The 21609-nt window shown below is 37.4% G+C and overlaps 1 protein-coding gene across 1 annotated transcript in view; it reads right to left on the bottom strand.

The window, feature by feature from the left end:
- mtpn (myotrophin) overlaps positions 1–21609 on the bottom strand; it is a 29195-nt gene that overhangs the window by 4996 nt on the left and 2590 nt on the right. Inside the window, exons 2-3 of the mRNA XM_088646917.1 lie at positions 17015–17128; positions 13026–13109 (exon numbers count right to left, since the gene is read on the bottom strand). Coding sequence (XP_088503043.1) covers positions 13026–13109; positions 17015–17128 — 198 coding nt within the window. The remainder of the gene's footprint in view (positions 1–13025; positions 13110–17014; positions 17129–21609) is intronic.

Raw genomic sequence — 21609 nt, 5'->3', positions numbered from 1 at the left:
GGGGGGGGGGAGGTGTCTTTCGCTGGAAATCTCGCCTGCTTCTACTTTACGAGTACAACCCCCTCTCTGCCGGTGTGCTGGCTGTGACGAATTAAACCGGTTTCACAGGTATTTTCAAAGTAGGAAGTACAGTGTTAAGTGGTAGCTGGGCTCCTCAATGGAATCGCTTTAACATGCTAATGCGTTGGTGTATCAGTCCGGGAGGGGCAAGCTTCCAATGTCAACTCGACTCGATTGGAAGACAATGAACGTATTTTAGCACTAAATGAATTAATAGCAAACGTGGTTTACATAAAATACATTTTTCCAAGAAAGTTTATAATAATATGATCTATAGTTGAAATCTGAGCCTAAATATAAAGGAAAAGCATTTTCAGAGAGCAATCACGCTGTGTTTATGTAGAAAAAGCGATTAGGTTTATGAGCAATCTAATTACCTATTCGCTTAAAACGCTATATAAAATAAAGTTTATTTAGAGATGAATGATCAGTGTCGCAGTTTAAATAATTTTCGTAGGAGGGCTTGGACAGATTCCAAGTGCATTTTTGCAATTTACGTTGCATTGTCCAATGTGCTGTTGTAATACAGTTTAGAATACAGTTAGTCTAAGCTTTATCAGCTTTATTTATGGGTTGCAATTTAGAAAAAGTCAAAAACCGCACTCAAAATGCAATTTAGAGCTTTCTGGCAAGAGGAGACACCCAAATTATAATGTAACATGCCACTGTTTGTGCATGAACAAAGTTATACTGCAATTTTCCTTAGATACGCGATTAAAAAAAATAAATTTTTTGAATCCCCGGCGGAACACACTCCATAAGAATCAGCGCTTTTATACAGTATATCGCCTTTAAACACATATATTTAAACACGCGTTTACGATTTAAATAAAAACGCGATTCAAATCAATATAAATGTTTATTTTGTAACACATAGGTGACTATACATTGTTACTAAAAAGACTTAAATTCGATCATGTTGTAATATTTAGAAATATTAATTTGTTTGGTGCGAGTGAGGTTTTATTTAATCTCTGACCAAGGGAAACGTTTCATTTTTTCAAAGAAATGTTTGTTAAAAAATAAAGTCATAGTTCCATGGGATTCAATCACAGACCATGTGACATGGGAGTCAGGAAACTAACACACAGCGCCACCAGATTTGATAATGCTATAAAAACGCTATAAAATAATGTGACTAGGCACAGAACAAGTTTACAGCACAGTTCAATAATAAATGCTGACCATGACTTTAGAAGCATAAATTACCTTACACTCAATTTAAACACAAGCTGTCTTTAGCCCTCTAAGCTGGTTCATACAGAAATGTAGAGATCCAGGCTCAGAACACACAGCTTCATTAGCGAATACATATGCAGGACAACTAGAGAAGACGTTTTACAGAGGATGGATTTTTAGAAACATCCCATCAGTGACATCACTGAAGTCAACTCCTAGGTACTGTAACTGTCGTGTGGATAGTTTCACAAGAATCGGACAAAGGTTTAAGCATCGCTTGTTCTAGATAAAACTGCAAAAAAAACAAAACAACAACCCGTAATGTACTTCTTTGCGGCTCTGTTTGCCCAAATCATATATTCTTGAGATATGCGATTCCCTATTATATTCCCTTTTCATCAAATTCTAAAAGTATGCTTGTTGACTCCGGTATCACGTTAGTTAAAGACTTCGATGCTTAAAATGTTTAGGGAGAAATGGAATACTGGTGTGTATGTTTTCTTTAACGTACCGAGACCAGCCATATACTGTATGTTTAAGTACCAAAATTAATATCGTTTATGGCCTTCACACGCGTTGCAGTATGCTCCTATTCTTTTTATGCTCAGGCACTAAGATTTCCATTCAGTAGTAAAATTCCATATAAATATTCAATACTTATATGGGCACAGTTAAGACATTAAATATACATATACATACTGTATACAGTACAGTTTGCATACGGTAATATGTTTATGTTCCTAAATCAATCTCTTTTATGAGCATGTGAAAGGCATGGTGAATCGATTCTCAAAAATTACTGTACTTTGCATGATTGGAAACAAATGCGTGATTGCGAAATGCTGTGGTGTTACTTTTACAAAGACGGTCAATGAAAAAAAGAATGTTGACCAGGGCAATACTTTGAGTTTACACTTACAGCTTGTTCAAGGTCGTTCATTATTAATACTATTAGTAATATCTTCATTAAAGACTTTGATGGCGACAGGTATCACGTTAGTTAAAGACTTCGATGCGTAAAATGTTTAGGGAGAAATGGAATACTGGTGTGTATGTTTTCTTCAAAGTACCGAGACCAGCCATATACTGTATGTTTAAGTTCCAAAATTAATATCGTTTATGGCCTTCACACGCGTTGCAGTATGCTCCTATTCTTTTTATGCTCAGGCACTAAGATTTCCTTCAGTGGTAAAATTCCATATAAATATTAAATACTACAACGGGCACAGTAAAGACGTTTACTGTAAATCTCTCTACAACAGACCAACGGACCACGAGTGCCCCTGTCGGTCAACCAATCACGTACCGCGGTACCCCGCGTCATCTTGCGTCACGATGCACGACGCCGTAGCCAATTACCTCCGGTATCTGTCTGTACCGCGCACTTTGAATGGCTGCTTCTGTACAATCGGCGCCACCTCTTCTCTGACTGAGCTCAGTGGGCGGTGCGCTGTTTTCTCAAATCAACTGCTAATTAATTTCACACCTGGAGAAGACAGGTGATTGTGATGTGATGTGATTGTACCAAATCTGAATAAAATGTGTGTTTTGTTTACAAACTTATTTTTTATTTATGATGTTAAATTAAATAGTAAAAAGAAACTTACAGCTGACCCAAAGATTCTAAGGTGACCACAAGGAAGAAAAATCACAATTTTTTTGTGGATTTCATGTTTCTATCTAAACCGATTTTTATGGGTTTTAAAACCATGCAATGTCTATTTGACACACTTTTTTGTTTTCTATTTTTGATTTTCTTTAAAATTAAAAGAATCGGATGCCCATTGAGCCACACAATATTTTGTTACATTTTTATGTTTCTGAGAGACTTCAAAACCCTTCAACTGATGCATAAAAAATATAGCATAATGCCTTCTCGGGTTATGAAGTCACTTGCACCTGTAATCCGCTTTATTCAAACTAAGGTTTTTAAAAACGCAACCAGGTACTAGATATTGTTTAAATAAAAGCTGTGAAATTTTTACAAATCACAATCTTTATGGCTCTGTGTCATTTGTTCACAAAGTTATTGACATCTGAAACGTCGTGTCTCATAAATAGGTATTTTAATAAGCGAAGCTTATGAAAACCGAAGAAAAAACAATGACTGAAAAAGATACTTGAAATTATTATTAAAATAATACTGTTAATAGTGAATAGATAAGAGAGACGAACGGGAACAGAGATAATAATATAATTTTATTGTTTTTGTATGTTTTTGCAAACTATGCAGTCTAGTGGCTTGACATACAGTAGGCTTTGTGCTCAAATATATATATAAAGATGCTGCCGGTCCTTGGTCAGTAAGATAAGGGGGAAAGTATTTGGTAAGCTGGCTGTATGCCCAGAATATGAAAAGAACTAACTGTTGTCTAGTCTGCAACTTAGATATAATTAATTGTCAGGTGTTGCTGTTTTATCATTTGTTGTAGTGTACATAATATTTACTATTTTATTTTTTTTAAAGTATTTGTTAGAAGAAAACCTCTACAGTAAGCAGGTATTGAACCCAGATCGCCTAGACAGAACCTCTATTGACAAACCCGCTGCACCAACGGGCTTCTCAGAAACATGGCTGAGATGAACAGCTTAAAAAGGTTCCGAAACTAATCATGCATGAATGAGTCAAATAAAAAATAAAACGAAAGTAGATTACAGTAATACATCCAGCTATATAAATACATAGGAACAAGTAATAGGTTTATTCCCTTCTGAAAAGAGAAGAAAAACAACAACATTTCGGCCGTTGAGCCTTCTTCAGGTGTGGGAGCTCATTAAAACATTATATTTTTTTATGAAGTAAATAAACTTAATATAGTCAGAAGAAGCACTTAAAAACTTTTCCAAAATAATCACAGTATGTGACCGAATGAAAGACTTTGATGCTTAAAATGTTTATAAAGAAAGTGGAATGCTGGTGTGTATTTTTTAAACTACCAATACCAGCCATATACAGTTTACATAATATGTTTATGTTCCTAAATTAATATCTTATGAGCATGTGAAAGGCATGGTGAATCGACACGTTATCTCCTCTTCTTTTCATGCTTAGCTACTAAAATTTCCCTTTAGCTGTAAAATTCCATATTAATATTCAATATTAAGCAGATTTAAACATGCACAGTAAAGTGATTAAATAAAGCAATTGTTTTACTAATAACCAATGCACCACGAGTGGCGCCTGTCGGTCACATACTGTGGTATAACGCACTGAACTGCAGATAATTTCACGCGGGGTGGGGTTTTACTGTGCATTTTGAATGGCTGCATCTGTATACACAATGGGCTCATGAAAGCCTTCTAAAAAAAGAAGGCTTTGATTCTTGATTAGTAACAGCTCAGGGAAGGTGACTCTCTGATATCTTTTGGGATAGACTACCAGAGCTTTTGGGGCACATCAGGAGAAGGCCCTGTCACCCATAGAGTGTAAATAGGTCAGGGAGAGAGATAGGAGTTCAAGTTCAAGTTTATTGTCATTATACTCATATACAGGTATATGGTATAATGAAATGCTATTTAGCTAGCTCTCAGACTATAAGTAGTACAAAAAAACAACAACAATACAACTGTATAATAAAAGAAAAACAAAGACAACAGGCAATGTGCAAAACAACATCAGATGTGCAAAAACATGCATCAACAGAATGAAATAAAGGATAGAAAATTATGGGGAGTGAGCTTTTTGACAGGTAGAGGTAGATTTCAATGTGTGTTTGAGTTTTTGGTAAGAAAGAAGGCACTGTGAGGTTCAGATCATAGGTGAGGAGACATGAATTTGAAAAATGAAGACTGCGAGGAGGGAAGTAGGGCGATAGTAGCTCAGACAGGTAATGAGGTACTAAGCCACACAGAGCCTTATAAGTGAGCAAGAGGATTTTAAGTCGAGACAAAGCCAGTGCAAAGACTCCAGGATAGGAGTAATGTGATAATTTACACTAGACCTGGTCAGGATTCTAGCTGCCAAGTTCTGGACATACTGTAGTTGTGGATTTAGATACCTCAGTGAGCAGAACACGCAAGTGTTGACCAGCTTTTCAACACCAGTTAGCAACAACATAGGATGTAGTCTGGCAATATGGAAGAAAGGTGGAAGAAAAGTGTTTTGACAATATGTTTCACATGTGTGTCAAACATCAAGCTTGAATCAAATATCACCCCCAATTTCTTCAATTCAGATTGAAGTACATTACCATGCACAGTTAAGGTAAATGCCTTAGCTTTTTTGAGTCATCCATGTTTTTATGGCAGAGATGTAATTAGAGAGCAGATACAGCAACATCAGTGTCATGTTTAGAATTGATGTACATTTAAGTAAAATAAATGCAAAATATAAGTATATATAAAACATAAATCAGGGATTCAAGAACATTTAGTTGTTTTAAGCACAGCCTAAGAGGTTTTCAAAAATCCATTTTATGATAGCTTTATCTTCTGTATAAACTTTATTTCTTGGCTCTGTAATGTGTTTTTACGGACTATAGCACTTGACCCTGAGGGGGCATATATTATTTGTAGGAGAGTCTTTTCTCACATTCTACATAGCCTTGCAAACACAAATCCAACATATTTGGTAGAAAAGATACAACATTTTGGATGTGTGGACTAATCAGGAATGTCTACCTGCTTCTTATACACAAGTGAAAACATTACCATTTTACATAAAATGCTACATGAAACTAGTGAAACAAATTACAATTGAAAGGAACAGGACTAAATTCTTCAAACAGTTGCTGAATCATTACAGATACTACACAGAATGATCTTCAGACTACTAATAAAATGCTAAGTTTAACAGGAAATCTACAAATATACATCTTATAACTCACTTCCTGACTATATTTTCACACTTCGAAGTCACCATTTTTGTCTGACAATCTTTAACTCACATTAGGCTGAACTAGTGATTCTCAGCTTCCAATTACTATAATTGCAGTGTGACAGTATTGTGTACCTGATGTGTCTGTTTTAAAGATCTTTTAAAATTTTCATCCTAGAGAAACTGAAGAGCAACTTATTTTCAAACTTCTTAAATAAAGAATGTAATCTGATTCAACGTGATTCAGTCTTGCTTAGCCCATTGTTCATTACAAGGGTGTCTTTATTCACAGAAGATGTCAAACAAAACGTTCTGATGTTTAAGACATGACATGCATCATTAGCCCTCATTAGATTCAACTTTGGCAGCTCTTGGTCAAGCAATTGTCTTGGTCTCCCTTCTTGCTATATCTTTGCACTGTTTCTCTATTCCAAAACAGCAGGCTTTTGTCAATGTCACTTTTATAAAAGTCTGAAACATTTCCACATTTACCGATTCCAATTACACATTGTTCAATATCTTTCACGGTAGACACAGATAAACAATCAAAATGTACATATCTCTGCATGGTTCTTTATGGTACTGAAATATAGGGTGACATTCCTTTCTCTAACTGTAATACCATTTTTACTTTCTGCACAGGAAAATGGCTTAGGTTTGCTTTTTAAATGTACGTTGCAATACTGTCATATGTTCCTTTTATAATTAACTGGATTTATTATTTTTTTAAACAAGCACAGGCTATTTTAAATATATCAGAAGATTGCCAAGCTTCTGGCAAATTTTTCTTTCTGGCTTCTGTTGAAAACACTGCAATGCTGTGTTCATAAAATAATGTTGCAGCAGTGTTTTCTTACAAATATCACACTACCATTTTTGTGTTACGTCCCCATGAATGTGCCACCTATGTGCACTTCTCGGTCAATATAAATGGCACTTCACTGAAACAATTTCATATTGGAGTAGTCCAGTATATGGCTGGTCTCGGTACTTTAAAGAAAACATACACGAAACATGGTTTCATTATGACTAGAATCGGTCTTGAGATATTTTTAACTTGATTTACAGTATTTGAGAGGTATGTCTTAACACCGATACTACAGTACGTAAATACTGCTCACGTATATGTTTCTAGGTTTATATTATGCATTTCATACGGTCAAATTACTTTTGAGCAACTAATAAGAAGCGCGAAACGGTATGCGTTTTAGTTTCGTTTTGTGCTGGGACTCTGCTTTTAACAATGTCGCCGTGGATTGATTAGAGATATCAAGTACATACAAGTCATTTTTTAAATGTTGTAGTTCGTCTTGTAAAAATGTTAAGAGTACATCATCTATCAACAGTTACACAGGTTCTGTTTCCATATTGCGGATTTTGGTTGCGTAATATTATTTTCTAGGTTTCACGTTGTGAATATATGATTTGGGCAAACAGAGCCGCAAAGAAGTACATTATGGGTTGTTGTTTTGTTTTTTTTGCAGTTTTATCTAGAACAAACGATGCTTAAACCTTTGTCTGATTCTTGTGAAACTATCCACACGACAGTTACAGTACCTACTGTAGGAGTTGACTTCAGTGATGTCACTGATGGGATGTTTCTAAAAATCCATCCTCTGTAAAACATCTTCTCTAGTTGTCCTGCATATGTATTCGCTAATGAAGCTGTGTGTTCTGAGCCTGGATCTCTACATTTCTGTATGAACCAGCTTAGAGGGCTAAAGACAGCTTGTGTTTAAATTGAGTGTAAGGTAATTTATGCTTCTAAAGTCATGGTCAGCATTTATTATTGTACTGTGCTGTAAACTTGTTCTGTGCCTAGTCACATCATTTTATAGCGTTTTTATAGCGTTGTCAAATCTGGTGGCGCTGTGTGTTAGTTTCCTGACTCCCATGTCACATGGTCTGTGATTGAATCCCATGGAACTATGACTTTATTTTTTAACAAACATTTCTTTGAAAAAATGAAACGTTTCCCTTGGTCAGAGATTAAATAAAACCTCACTCGCACCAAACAAATTTATATTTCTAAATATCACAACATGATCGAATTTAAGTCTTTTTAATAACAATGAATAGTCACCTATGCGTTACAAAATAAACATTTATATTGATTTGAATCGCGTTTTGATTTAAATCGTAAACGTGTGTTTAAATATATGTGTTTAAAAGCGATAAACTGTATAAAAGCACTGATTCTTATGGAGTGTGTTCCGCCGGGGATTCAAAAAAAATTTTTTTTTTTAATCGCGTATCTAAGGAAAATTGCAGTATAACTTTGTTCATGCACAAACAGTGGCATGTTACATTATAATTTGGGTGTCTCCTCTTGCCAGAAAGCTCTAAATTGCAACGTAAATTGCAAAAATGCACTTGGAATCTGTCCAAGCCCTCCTACGAAAATTATTTAAACTGCGACACTGATCATTCATCTCTAAATAAACTTTATTTTATATAGCGTTTTAAGCGAATAGGTAATTAGATTGCTCAAAAACCTAATCGCTTTTTCTACATAAACACAGCGTGATTGCTCTCTGAAAATGCTTTTCCTTTATATTTAGGCTCAGATTTCAACTATAGATCGTATTATTATAAACTTTCTTGGAAAAATGTATTTTATATAAACCATGTTTGCTATTAATTCATTTAGGGCTAAAATACGTTCATTGTCTTCCAGTCGAGTCGAGTTGACATTGGAAGCTTGCCACTCCCGGACTGTTAAACCAACGCATTAGCATGTTAAAGCGATTCTATTGAGGAGCCCAGCTACCACTTAACACTGTACTTCCTACTTATACCTGTGAAACCGGTTTAATTCATCACAGCCAGCACTTCGGCAGAGAGGGGGTTGTACTCGTAAAGTAGAAGCAGGCGAGATTTCCAGCGAAAGACACCTCCCCCCCCTCAAAAACCCAGTAAGCAGTAATGCTTTATGTTGAAAATCGAGGTGGATTTTGAGGATGATAAAGAGGATAAACTGGGATGGGAAAATGGTTTGGTTTTGCATAAGGGGCGGGATTATGATAATTGGAGGAATTTGCGAGAGTATAATGGTTTGATATATTTGATTTTGTATTGTGGTCGTTATCTATGTTTTTGGTTGGTATTATGTTTATATGGTTGTTTTTGTTGGTTGGTTGTTATTATGGTTATTAATAATACGATCTATAGTTGAAATCTGAGCCTAAATAAAAAAAAAAGTAAGTGATTAGGTTTATGAGCAATCTAATTACTTATTCGTTTAAAACGCTATATAAAATAAAGTTTATTATTAATTTGCTAGACAGAGCGGTGAACATTATAATGCATAAGACAAAGATAACGAAATCTGTGTACGCTGTAAGGTTTTTACTTTTAAAATACACATTTCGAACAGAAAGAAATCCTCTTCCTGGTACAGTACTGTATGTATAGCAAACCAGCACGTCTTTTTTCTCCAATCAGAGGGGTGTCAGATGGTGTCAGCCAATCACCATTCTGAAGCCCTACCATAATCTCTGGTATGGGGTATGGGGAGAATTCTGTCCCATAGTTTAGACAGATGATAGATACTTTTATTGATCCCGTGAGGGAAATAAAGTAAATCATTTTCATTTTAGGAAATTATTAAACGCTCGGTTAAAAGCAAAGGAGATTGTTATAGTGGACATAAAAACAAGAGTTCGCCGTCATTATATCCTAGAAGACACAGACCGGCACCAGACCGGTAAAATGCCTGATGAACTAGGGATTGGACAGTTTCCAAGTGCTTGTACAATCGATGGAAATGTTCAAATAAATGTGCAAAAGAAATAAACAAAATAATCATTTATTTCTTTCTATCATATTGGCTAGCTAATGTCCTCTCTTTGCTAGTTAGTGGCTGTGTTTCTGCGTTGGGTAGCAACGGGTGACTGTTCTCAGGCGGAAGATGTAAACAGCTTAATTTTCGTGTTAAATAATTTTTAAAAATTAAAATTCATTCTATACAGCAATCACATATTTGGGTACCGTTTCATAAAACTTTCATGCTTAAAACGTTTAGGGAGAAATGGAAGACTGGTGTGTATTTTTTCTTTAAACTATCAAGACCAGCCATACACAGTACAGTTTATGTACATACAGTAATGTTTATGTTCCTAAATTAATATCGTTTATGACCTTCAGATGCGTTATGCTCCTCTTCTTTTTATGCTCAGCTACTAAAATTTCCCTTTAGTGGTAAAATTCCATATAAATATTCAAAACCAAGCGGATTAAAATGTGCACAGTAAAGACATTAAATGATTAAATCTTTTCACTACCAACCAATGCAACACGAGTGCCCCTGTCGGTCATTTTGGCCAGCCAATCACTTACCGCGGTGCCCTCCGGTGCCCTGCAGATAGGTTACTGTACCGTGGGTTTTTACCGCGCATTTTGAATGGCTGCATCTGTACCTACTGTGATTCGGACACGGAATGGTTAAAGATGTCGACAAGTTAGGCGTCTTCCCGCCTCCATAACTAAAATGCCTTGGCTTAAGCAACATACACAGTTGTGTAACTGACAGTTCGAGGTAGCCTATCGTGTAAATTTCACTTTATTGTGGATAGGTTAAGCTTTCGAAACTCAGCCCCAAAGTCATGTGACTGATTTTTCGCCCTGTTTCATTGATAAACACAATGATCACAAGCACAACCATGGTAACTGGGATGTGTAGTTTTTAATTCAGTTTGAATTATAACTGTACGTACTGTCTTCGTATTTGGCCAGGGCTTTAAAGAGAGGGCGCGCCAAAAATTCTGCCATTGTCTCCGAATGTTTGCCCAGCTTTTTAACAAAATATTTGTGTTTAAGACTTGATAAGGGAACCTGAGAGGTGTTAAGAAAATCTGTTTTGGACGAAGAAATGGAGTAAGATTTGCATATCGATGAACCTGCAGTAGCGAGTTATACGAAAGCAATGCCTCTTCACCCTTGCCTCCTCTCTTCTCTCCACATCAACCTCAACAGTGACTTACAATAGCCGTCGCCCTCCTCCACCTCAACACACCAAGCTGCTGCCTTTACTACCTCACTACTAACAAAAAAATCTCTTAAAATTGAAAACACAATAATGTTAATAATTTTCTTGATTTGATACTTCCAGATTAACAATTTGTTTAAATGTTTATTTTACTGTTTACTTTTTACTGTTAACTTTTTTTAACTCATTTTCTTTTTGCAAATTAACTTTGTCTAATTAGTTAAATTAATTAATAAAACAATTTAGGGGCTTTAATAATTACAGATGCAGCCAATCAAAACGACCGGGTTATACCACGGTAAAACGCGGTTTGCGTTTCGCAGTATAACAAGGGTTAATTACAGTGTAATTCTATACCATTCTAAAGGAATGTGTGCTACAAATGAAAGCGGCCAATTGTATTTAAAAAAAGTTATCTCCAGCAAATAGGGAGATAGGAGAATGTGCGTGATTTTGGAACAATGGCAATGTTGTAAACACAGGAAAGCATAACAGAAAAACAGAAAAATATGTAAGAACTGTTCTAGGTTAATTTGAGAAAAATACACTGAGCGTTTCTGTTTCACTCCCATGCACATGAAATAAAAACTTCTTTTAACTTCCGAGACAGGCTCCTGAAATGGAAATGGGGAAAAATGCAAGCTTGCGGACTGCTAAAGCAGGTAAGTCCCACACTACTTGTGAAGAACTTTGTTTACCGTTGTCAAAAGAACTGACATGTATTAGGTGTAGAGAAAAAGCTGCTAAACAGCTCGACCTGCTGCCCCCTCCAAAAGACAGTCACTCATGGAATTATTGATATGGCGGATGATGTCAAACGTACACTGATAGAGAGCGTTAAAATGAGCAGATGCTTTTCACTGCAATTAGATGAGGCTGTAAATGTTGGCCAAATTTGGTCAATTTGCTCGTTAAATACGAGTTTGAGGGCATGTCCCATGAGGACTTGCTGTTCTGTAAGCCGCTACCAAAAGGAACTACAGGAGAGCACATATTTCACCTTCTGAATGAAAAAATGGCATTGACTGGATAAAATGCGCCAGAGTTTGTACAGATGGTACTAGAGCGATGACAAGCCGACACAGCATGTAGTTGCACAAATTAGAGAGGTTTCTCCAGATATGAACCGCAGCTTCCACAGCGAGGCCTTTGCCGTCAAGAAAATGCCTGACGATATAAAATCTGTTAGACACTGTTGTGAATTGTCTCAAGACTCGACCAATGAATTCACATCTGCTTTGCTCGACTAAACAGACTCACCCCTCTCACTGAAATAGTGCCTTTTTATTGTTTATTTTTAATTGTTGTTATTCTGTCATTCTGTAAAGCGCTTAGAGAAGCCACCTTTAAAGGCACTATATCAAATGAAGTTTATTATTATAATATTTATTATAAGTGTGAGTATGTGCATGCATGTGCGCTCTTGATGGTCATTGAGATTTTCTGGGGTTCCTATGAGAAGATGACTTGTAGATGGTACCTGGATGCTTTGGTTTGACCAGGGGTGGTACTTGGTCAAAAAAGTTTGAGAACTACTGCATTAGTAACCGTAACAGTAATAGTAAAATTGTAGCTTTATTTAGTGTTTTCTTAGTCTCAAAATCATATTTCTTATTATGTCTAATATAAACAAATTACATATGTACACTGAAGTTAAGAAGGTGTGAGCCTTGATGGGAGACCTCCTAGAAAACCTAAGGATGCTGCTGGAAGAGGTGTTAGTGAGGCCAGTAGAAGGCACACACCCTGCAGTTTGTGTGGATCTTAATACCTCATTATAGTGCCAGGGATACTATACAAATGTCCAGAAAAGTGATATACAAGTGTATGGAATTATTTATCTGCAAGGAAATCTATATGGTGAGTGGACTCCTTCACATTATTATTATACCAAATGGAAAGGAAAGGATCGCTTGGTGAAGAGGGTTTAATCTTAGCAAAGTAGTTACCATATATAATGCAGAATAAGAAGAAAAGCAGTACCTTGGATAGCAGGATCTTGACACAGGCAACATGGCCCTCATAGGTAGCAGAGAGGAGAGGAGTGATGTTATGTTTATCAGGTGCCTGTAGAAAGTAAAAAGAGCAAAGAGCAAACTTTTGTTACATGGAACAATAGCAATAACAATTACAACAAATATAATCACTGCTACACAACAAAACTACATCTTCCAAAATGAAAATGAAATTAAATTACTAGAACAGATTACTACAACAAGTACATCCAGATTTTGCTCATAAATTGAGTCTTTATTGGAATCAAATGGTTTGTTAAGTAAGATAGCCACACACATCTCATACTTCTTAAATATAACAGATTGTGAGTTATTTTTGCTTCTGAGACTAGATCCCCTAAATGCTTGAATGACAAACAAAAAACAGGATGACTAATTCTGTGACTGTAAATGTGTGTACCTTCTCACCTTCTACCTGCATTATGATGTCATTAAAGCATTTAATATTTAGGCACATTGTTTAGGAGGATTAAGAAATAACTTGTGAATTAACCTAAAAATAAAAAAAAAACAATTAATTAAATCTGAAACTGGTTTCACCACACTTTTTTTTGTTATTAATGTTGGCCTTGTGTAGAATGTAGTGTTTAACTTGCATGGTGAAAAAAACGTACACATCAGGGATAGCCAAACCTATCCCTAGAGACCTGGTGTGTCCACAGATCTTGATTCTAATTGAGGCCTTAAGTGCATATGTGAAATTTAAGAAGGCACACTTGTGGAGTGTAAAACATTAGAATGTGAATAACATTCACTGTTCTCTGTCAACTTGTGTTCTCTCACTAGTCTCTGATCCACAGATAACAGGGTTTCCCACATTTGTATACAGGGCAGATGGTCTGCTTGCTCAAAAATTGGTGCCACCTGTTCAAACAAATGTGTGAACACCAACAAACTGTACACAATAACCCATCATGTAATACTGTTGTGTAGTAATACATTGCAAGATCATTTTTTGATGTGAATAAACTATCAATCCAAATAGTATATAATCACAATTTTCTACACCAAATCTCATACATTGGGGTTTTGGACCCTTGAGAGCTATGTTAGCAATTGACATAGAAAACAAACACAAGGTTTCCTTGCTATTGAATTGGGGGATCACAGATTTGAACTCCTAACTGAACTTTGCCAATACCTCTAACAATTCAGGTGGGTAGCTACATCAGCATGTGTAGGCTGCAAAGGGACAAGTAATAGGTTTATTCCATGCTGAAAAAAAGAAGAAAGAAAACACAATGTGACGGCCATGTAGCCTTCTTCAGGTGTGAGGTGTGATTCTTCTTCAGGTGAGAGCACACCTGAAGGAGGCTCACACCTGAAGGAGGCTCCATGGCCGTAACCTTGTGTTTTTTTCAGCATGGAAAAACCTATTACTTGTTCCTCTCTAACAATAGCTGTTATAATAATAATTGCTTACACTTCTATAGCACTTTTCTGGACACTCCACTCAAACTGCTTTACAGGTTATGGGGACTCCCCTCCACCACCACCAATGTGCAGCATCCACCTGGATGATGCAACGGCAGCCATAGGGCGCCAGAACGCTCACCACACATCAGCTATCAGTGGGGAGGAGAGCAGAGTAATGAAGCCAATTCAGAGATGAGGATTATTAAGAGGCCATGATTGGTAAGGGCCAATGGGAAATATGACCAGGACACCGGGGTTACATCCCTACTCTTTTCTAGAAACACCCTGGGATTTTTAATGACCACAGAGAGTCAGGACCTCAGTTTTACATCTCATCCGAAGGACACCGCCTGTTTACAGTATAGTGTCCCCGTCACTATACTGGGGCATTAGGACCCACACAGACCACAGAGTGAGCGCCCCCTGCTGGCCCCACTAACACCTCTTCCAGCAGCAACCTTAGTTTTTCCCAGGAGGTCTCCCATCCAGGTACTGACCAGGCTCACATCTGCTTAGTTTCAGTGGGCTGTCAGTTGTGAGTTGCAGTGACATGGCTGCTTCTGTTAGAGAAACGGTTAAGCTTCTTACTGGCTTCCAGTCTCCAAGATGCTCACAGGACTCTTCCAAACACTAAATCTGTCCCAGAGATTGTGAATTGTAGAAAGACGAAAACTCCACAGTCACTTGAGTAGCCAGATTCAAGCACAGACTGTTCTAAAGACCAACATTCTCATAAATTGTCCTCAGCAATGCTAGACAAAGCTCCTTCTCTCTTTCTCTGCATGGGACAGTCCCAGCACGGATTAAGCCGTATTAAGCTTTTCACTGCCCAGACGAAGATGATCAGATCATTTTATGAGCCATATACAATTTCTTGTATTAGGAATTTGTCATTTCACATACCCCAGATTGCTCTCTGAAACACACAGACAAGGAGAGAAGCTAGGGGGTCAGAGCGCAGGGTCAGCCATTTATACGGCGCACCCGGAGCAGCCCAACTGAGTAGGATTCCTGTGCCAGCCACGGGATTTGAACCAGCAACCTTCCAGCCACAGGTGCAGATCCTTAGCCACTGCTCCGCCCAAGTACCATGAATAGTTGACACTTGTGTTAGACGTTATTGTAGTTTATTTTAATCTGTTGTACTACTTCTTTAAGACCACACTTGTTTTAACTTAATTTGCCATGAATGTGTTTTTTTGCTATTTTTCTAAAGTTATTCATATTCTGTAATTTTCTAAAGATGTTTTTTAAAGATTTGTTTGGTTGAAGTCACTGCTGCTCAAGGGGGTCAAACCAGTTCCTGAAAGCATAGGTTCACATACTTTTTCCGACATTTAACGTTGGATCATTTCAATCAATAAATTAATGAAAAAGTATATCCTTTAGTGTGTTATTTGTTTTATTGGATTCTCTTTATCTATTTTTATTACTTAGATGAAGATCTGATCACATTTTAGGTCAAAGTTCTTCAGAAATTCAGAAAAATCTAAAAGGTTCACAAACTTTTATAGCACCACTGCAGGTCTTAGTTACCAGAATATTTGCAGCTCTTTTTCTACAAATATTATAATGGTGATCAGTGTAAGAACTTTAAAACAAACCTTACGATGTTTAAATTTACTTTGCTGTAAACACTATTCAGACATTGTGGAGATTATACAGATACCAACTGATACATCTCAAGTGTATTCAAAATGGATTGGTGGTCACTCAAGAGACAGATTGCAGTTGTAATTCACCATGATGGAGTTAATTAACGCTGGCGATGTGTAATTCAACAGAGAATATATTACAACCTTGGACCCAATTATAGGTGACATAAGGACAGCTTTAACAAATTGAAACCTTATGGCATATGTATTAATATGGCGATAGATGAGTTTTCAAGGTATATTACCTGGACTGAAGCCTATAAACAGTAATCCCAAGGTTGTTGCAGGCAAAAAATAAATTTCATTAAAGCTGGCAGTGTCTGTATCTGACAGAGCAAGTACAGAACTTTGCAGTTCCATACAACCATAGTCCCCTACTAATGTATTTCTGATGTTGCTTAGTGGTCGTAAAATGCACCTCCGCTGAAAACCAGGGCAACACATTAAATACAGTAAACCATATTTCTCTTAAAGAGATACACATACCGCATGTTTTTTTTTAAATAGGATAATATTATCTGGAAGTACCTTGTGAAACCACCAGGTGGAGCTAATAAAGCTCAACGTAAATGTAGAGCATTTGAGCTGTCGCCAGAAAACGCGCAGTTTTGAAAAAAGTAATAAACCTGACTGTAGCTGGAGTTCATTGAAAGAGGAATCTGGAATGAATTTGCTGGAGCATGGATCTGAAACAAGCAGAACCAATACTGGATAATGGCCAGAATGGGAAATATAAAAGTTAACATGTAGACGACCAGGAAGACAAGCGTTAAAATACTGGACCAAAAGCATTTTTGTAAACCTCTGGAGGTTAGAAGAAGCAAGGTTCAAATAAAATTTGAGTCTGATTACATGTAAGTGAACCTTAGACATGTTCAGTACTTACATTGACATCTGCTCCTTGGGAGAGAAGAAATTCAAGCATCTCAGATTGCCCACAATCAGCAGCATAATGTAGTGGCTTCCTTCCTCCTTCAAGAGTCCGGTTTACATCGTCACCCTGCAAAAAAAGGCAAATAAACTTGCAGAACAGATAAGATTTCCTGAAAATCAGAAATGGATTGCACAGAATAACTGGAACACAATGATGTTCATCTGGTGTGATGTTATGGTGATGATGCATAAGAGATACAAAATTGTATCTCGCGATACTGATGGATGTGTACCTTGAACAGAGGCTGGCAACCTATGGCTCCACAATGTTCTAAAAACCATAACATCAGTTTTCATTTGTAGAAGGATGAATGTTTCTGAGAAGCCGTCACCCACAACTGAAGTTTTAAAATTTTAAAGGCTAAAGATAAACCAGGCTTCAGACTTCTACCCCAATCCCTTTAATTCTACTCACTGCATTACATGATTTTTCCAGCATTCTGTTAGAATAAAGCTCTTTCAAGGTACATGAAGATTAGTAGCAGTAAATACTGTCATGCAATGCAAATATAAATTCACATTTGTGGATAAAAAGAAAATAGATGATGAAACAGAAGAATAATTCAGAAAATATTAGACTTACACCAAACTCAGCTGGGTTCCCGTCACATTTAAACAACTGACAACAAAGTTTGAACCTTGAGAGGCCTATACACAAATATTTCATTTCCTAAGAAAAATCCAATTCAAGATTTGAAGAAAACAACATCTGTTGAGCTAAAGCACAAAGCAGGGAAGAGCAAGAATACCTTTTCAATAAAAATGCAAACAGATGTAGGAGTGAAGCAATTAATCTGAAACTGGCAGATTTTTAAGCCTAGGATTTGTGCACTTCAAAATTCAGCAGCCTAGTAACAATCTACAAATCTATTGACACTAAAACACACAAGGAAAGAAATGCATGGTCTCTGTAAACAGGATCAACTTATGCAGGCTTAGGCCAAGTGGTAACTTCCCGCAGGTGACAAAGTGGCATGTAAAAATTACACCACCCCCCCCCACAAACCTAGCTATCCAATAGCTAGCTCGAATCTTTCCACTTGAAACACATTGCTGTTTGCTATATTTTGTAGGCATCAACCCATTGTGTTATTTTTGCTACTGAGATTCATTACAAGCAGAGATCAGGCCACAGACAGGAGTTCTAGTTCCAACAATAGGTGGTTTATTCCCCTTAAGTTTATAGTGGGCATGCTAATTACTAGGAGAGAGAAAGGGGAATAGAAAGAGAAGGGGACCGCAGTCTCCAATAGCAAGAGATGTGGCAAACCTTTTATAGGGTAATGCAAGAGGAAACAGACACAGTCAGGGTCAAGGATGAGAAGGAAGTGGGATAGTCAAACACTGGAGGGGAGCAGAATGCTACATAGTGACAGATACAGTATTGCACTGTAAACTGGTATGCCTGTAGCTTAGTGATCTAGTGTATAACCTGCCTTCATATTCTTCATGTTGTTTGAAAGAGAGAAGCCATTGGAAGCTGCATGGTTAGTGCAAAGTGTAAAGAGGAGCCTGCAGATGTGGTGTTGGAAGTGTTCGACAGTATTCACTATGGTCAGCAGCTCAAGATGGATGACACAGTAGTTGCTCTCCTCTGTATTATGCAATAATTCTCCCTCACCTGTATTCTGTGACAAGAGCTCTGCTCTGGCATCAGTTTCGTGGAGAAATGGTAGCTTTGAGTCTGTTGCAGCCAGGATTAGGGTATCACACAAACCCATTTTAGCATGTCCCCAAGGTCTCCTTTCTTGCCTCAGTTTACTCAAATGTCACTCTTTTCCTAATGAGCTTGTTGGACAGCAATGGTGGCAAAGTCAGCCACAAAGTTGTCTGGGGCAGATCCTTATCTGTCACAAGCTGCTGGGGGTAGGCCAATCCCACACAGTTACGACCTTGTCCTTTTCAGTGACAACTCTGACCCAGGAAGAAGATCTCTGTCTGCAACAGGTGGTATTTGTCTGGATGCAGCTTCAGGCCTGCTGCAGCAATTCTCTCCAAGACCAGGCTGACGGCATGGAGTGCACTGTCAAAGAAGCAATCATGCACCATCAAGCCATCCAGGTACACAAGGCACTGTGTCAGGGGAACTGGTAATGGGTTGACTGGCAAGGGTGCTGATGGTAAGAGGCTCACTGACGGAGGCACTGGTGGTGGAGGTCTTGCCAAGGGGCTTGTGAAAGAAAGAGGAGACGGCAGTCTGTTAGCTTTTTCCCGGCACCATGCAGTATGGATGGATGGTGTTTGTTGGGCCCCCTAGAAAATGAATGAGACCTAAGCAGAAGTCAAGCTGTGCCCTAAGAAAGTCCAGCCCCAAGATGTATCTATCTTGGATGGGAGCACTCCCCTGAAGTGCAAGTTCCCTGCAAGTTCCCTGCTTGTATGATTACTGTTGTTCACCCATACATTGGGTTTCTTCTCCAGTAATCATACTTAAGTTTCAGGCTAGTGGGCTATAACGGTGCACCCAGAGACAAGAGATCAGGGTGGACAATGGTGAGCAACTATCCCATGTACACTAGTGCCTGGCTTGGGGCCCCTTCAACCATAACTTGGAGGTGATAGTACAAATGGGTTTTTGACATGGGAGCTGAGTGCATGTTGAGCACTAACAGGCCAGTTTGCACTCCCGGAAGGACTCCCCTGGCTCATGGCCCATCTCGCTGAGTACACATCATCGAATCAGTCAAATTCCTTACTTTGCATGACTCAAACTACTTTCTAATTTCTTTAAGGGCATAATTCCACTCTGAAAGCTTTAAACTAATTCCAGTCCTTCTTTGTTCTCTGTCTAAGCAAGGGAATCTGCTCTGTGACCGCAGTATAAACAGCCATGCTCTTGCTTTTCCTTCAACCCCGTTGATTAGTCTTGACTTGCTTCTTGCTGTGATCTGGCATCATCTATACTGGCACTGGGTGAAAGGCTGGATTTATCTCCCTTCTTGATACCAATGCAATGAGCCCTGCACCCTAGTTTATTACCCTTGAGAGAAAAGAGGTCCACATTCTCCTGCAGCAAGATGCAGCAAGATGAGGCAAAACAGAAAGGAAATATATTTATAGGGTAAAGGTAGAAGAAAAAGATGCAGTCAGAGTTGAAAGGGAAGTGATTGGTAGGCCCAACACCTGGTGGAGCAAAATGTTACAGTAATTTATTCACTTTGAAAATTGAGTGGCTTCCTTTCCCTTTGTTTTCTTTTAGAAATTAAGTTGTGATTCCGCACAGGAAACCCTGCGTTTCTTTTAGTTACTAATCTAACTCTCATGATTCCAAAACCATAATGTGTAAGATTTTCCATCAAAACCTGTGATGTATTGCTTTATTTTATACACATACAAAAATTGGTTAACTAACAGAATCATGAGTCACTTCAACAATATCAAAATTTTACGTTCATAACTATTTTTTTTTATCAACCTAGACTTGTTGCAAATTCATAAGAGTTTTAGGCCATGACATGAGACCAGGAGATTTGAAAGCTATGCAATTACATGCCATCGTGGCTGCTGCAGTGTATTACCATAAAATAGTATTTCAATACAGATTCCTGGGTACATATTTCAAGCATTCAAGCAGGTGCCACTACAAGAAACTATGCTATGGCTGAAGTTAGGAATGCCTAACCTGACAGCTACAACAACCTGAAACATTTTGCTTTCTCTCCATTTTTGAAGCAAGTAACATAGTATGTTAATAAGTGTTCTCAATTGTGTTATATAACTTTACAAATAATTTTATAATTACATAAACCTGTTTTTTAATAATTCACTCATTTCAATACTGTAGTTACTTTAATAAACCTTCAGCCAATGAAAGTTTTATTGTACTCTGCAGCCCATTTACACATGAATGTAAAGATTGTTAGTTTTATTGTTCATTTGTAATAGCTTATTTATTCATTGAGTACACAAGAGCTCTCATAAATCACATGGAGAAAATAAAAAAAAATAAAAACTGCGGTTCAGTACCATTCTAGTTATTTTGTCTTTCATATGATGGTGAGGTTATAAATGCTACTGAAAAGGAGCAATCTAATATTAAACAACATACACACACACTTAACACACACAAGTATTTAACTGAAAGTTATGATGGTCTATCATTACTTATTATCTAAACATCCAGTCATTTGCAGAATCCAGAATTGCAGATTAATATAAATGGAAATATCTTAGGCTACTTAGGCTGTTGAAATTCCAAACGTCAAGCACTAGCTTAAAGTGCTGATCTGTGAATCTGAAAAGTATGCCATGGATTTTCATGTACATCAAAATTGGTAATATACATTCTATAGTAATGTCATAGAAACAAATGGGGGAAATCTTACTTTTTCTGTGTATTATTTTAACACTCCAAAATCCAGATGGGGAATCACTAGTACTCCATAGCTTCTATCTGTGAAATGTAACTAGCAAATGTAAATAGAACTAGTAGTACCCATCTTTTCCATGTTGTGCTATTGTTCTGCTTCCATTGTGTAGCACAGTTTCTCATGTGTCACAGGAAGACTTAAATTCTTACTGTGGATTCAAGTTAATATCTCACAAACA

Source organism: Lepisosteus platostomus, chromosome 9 (assembly GCF_059453375.1).
Source record: "Lepisosteus platostomus isolate fLepPlt1 chromosome 9, fLepPlt1.hap1, whole genome shotgun sequence".
Lineage (NCBI taxonomy): Eukaryota > Metazoa > Chordata > Actinopteri > Semionotiformes > Lepisosteidae > Lepisosteus > Lepisosteus platostomus.
This window is presented reverse-complemented; position numbering and strand designations above follow the sequence as displayed.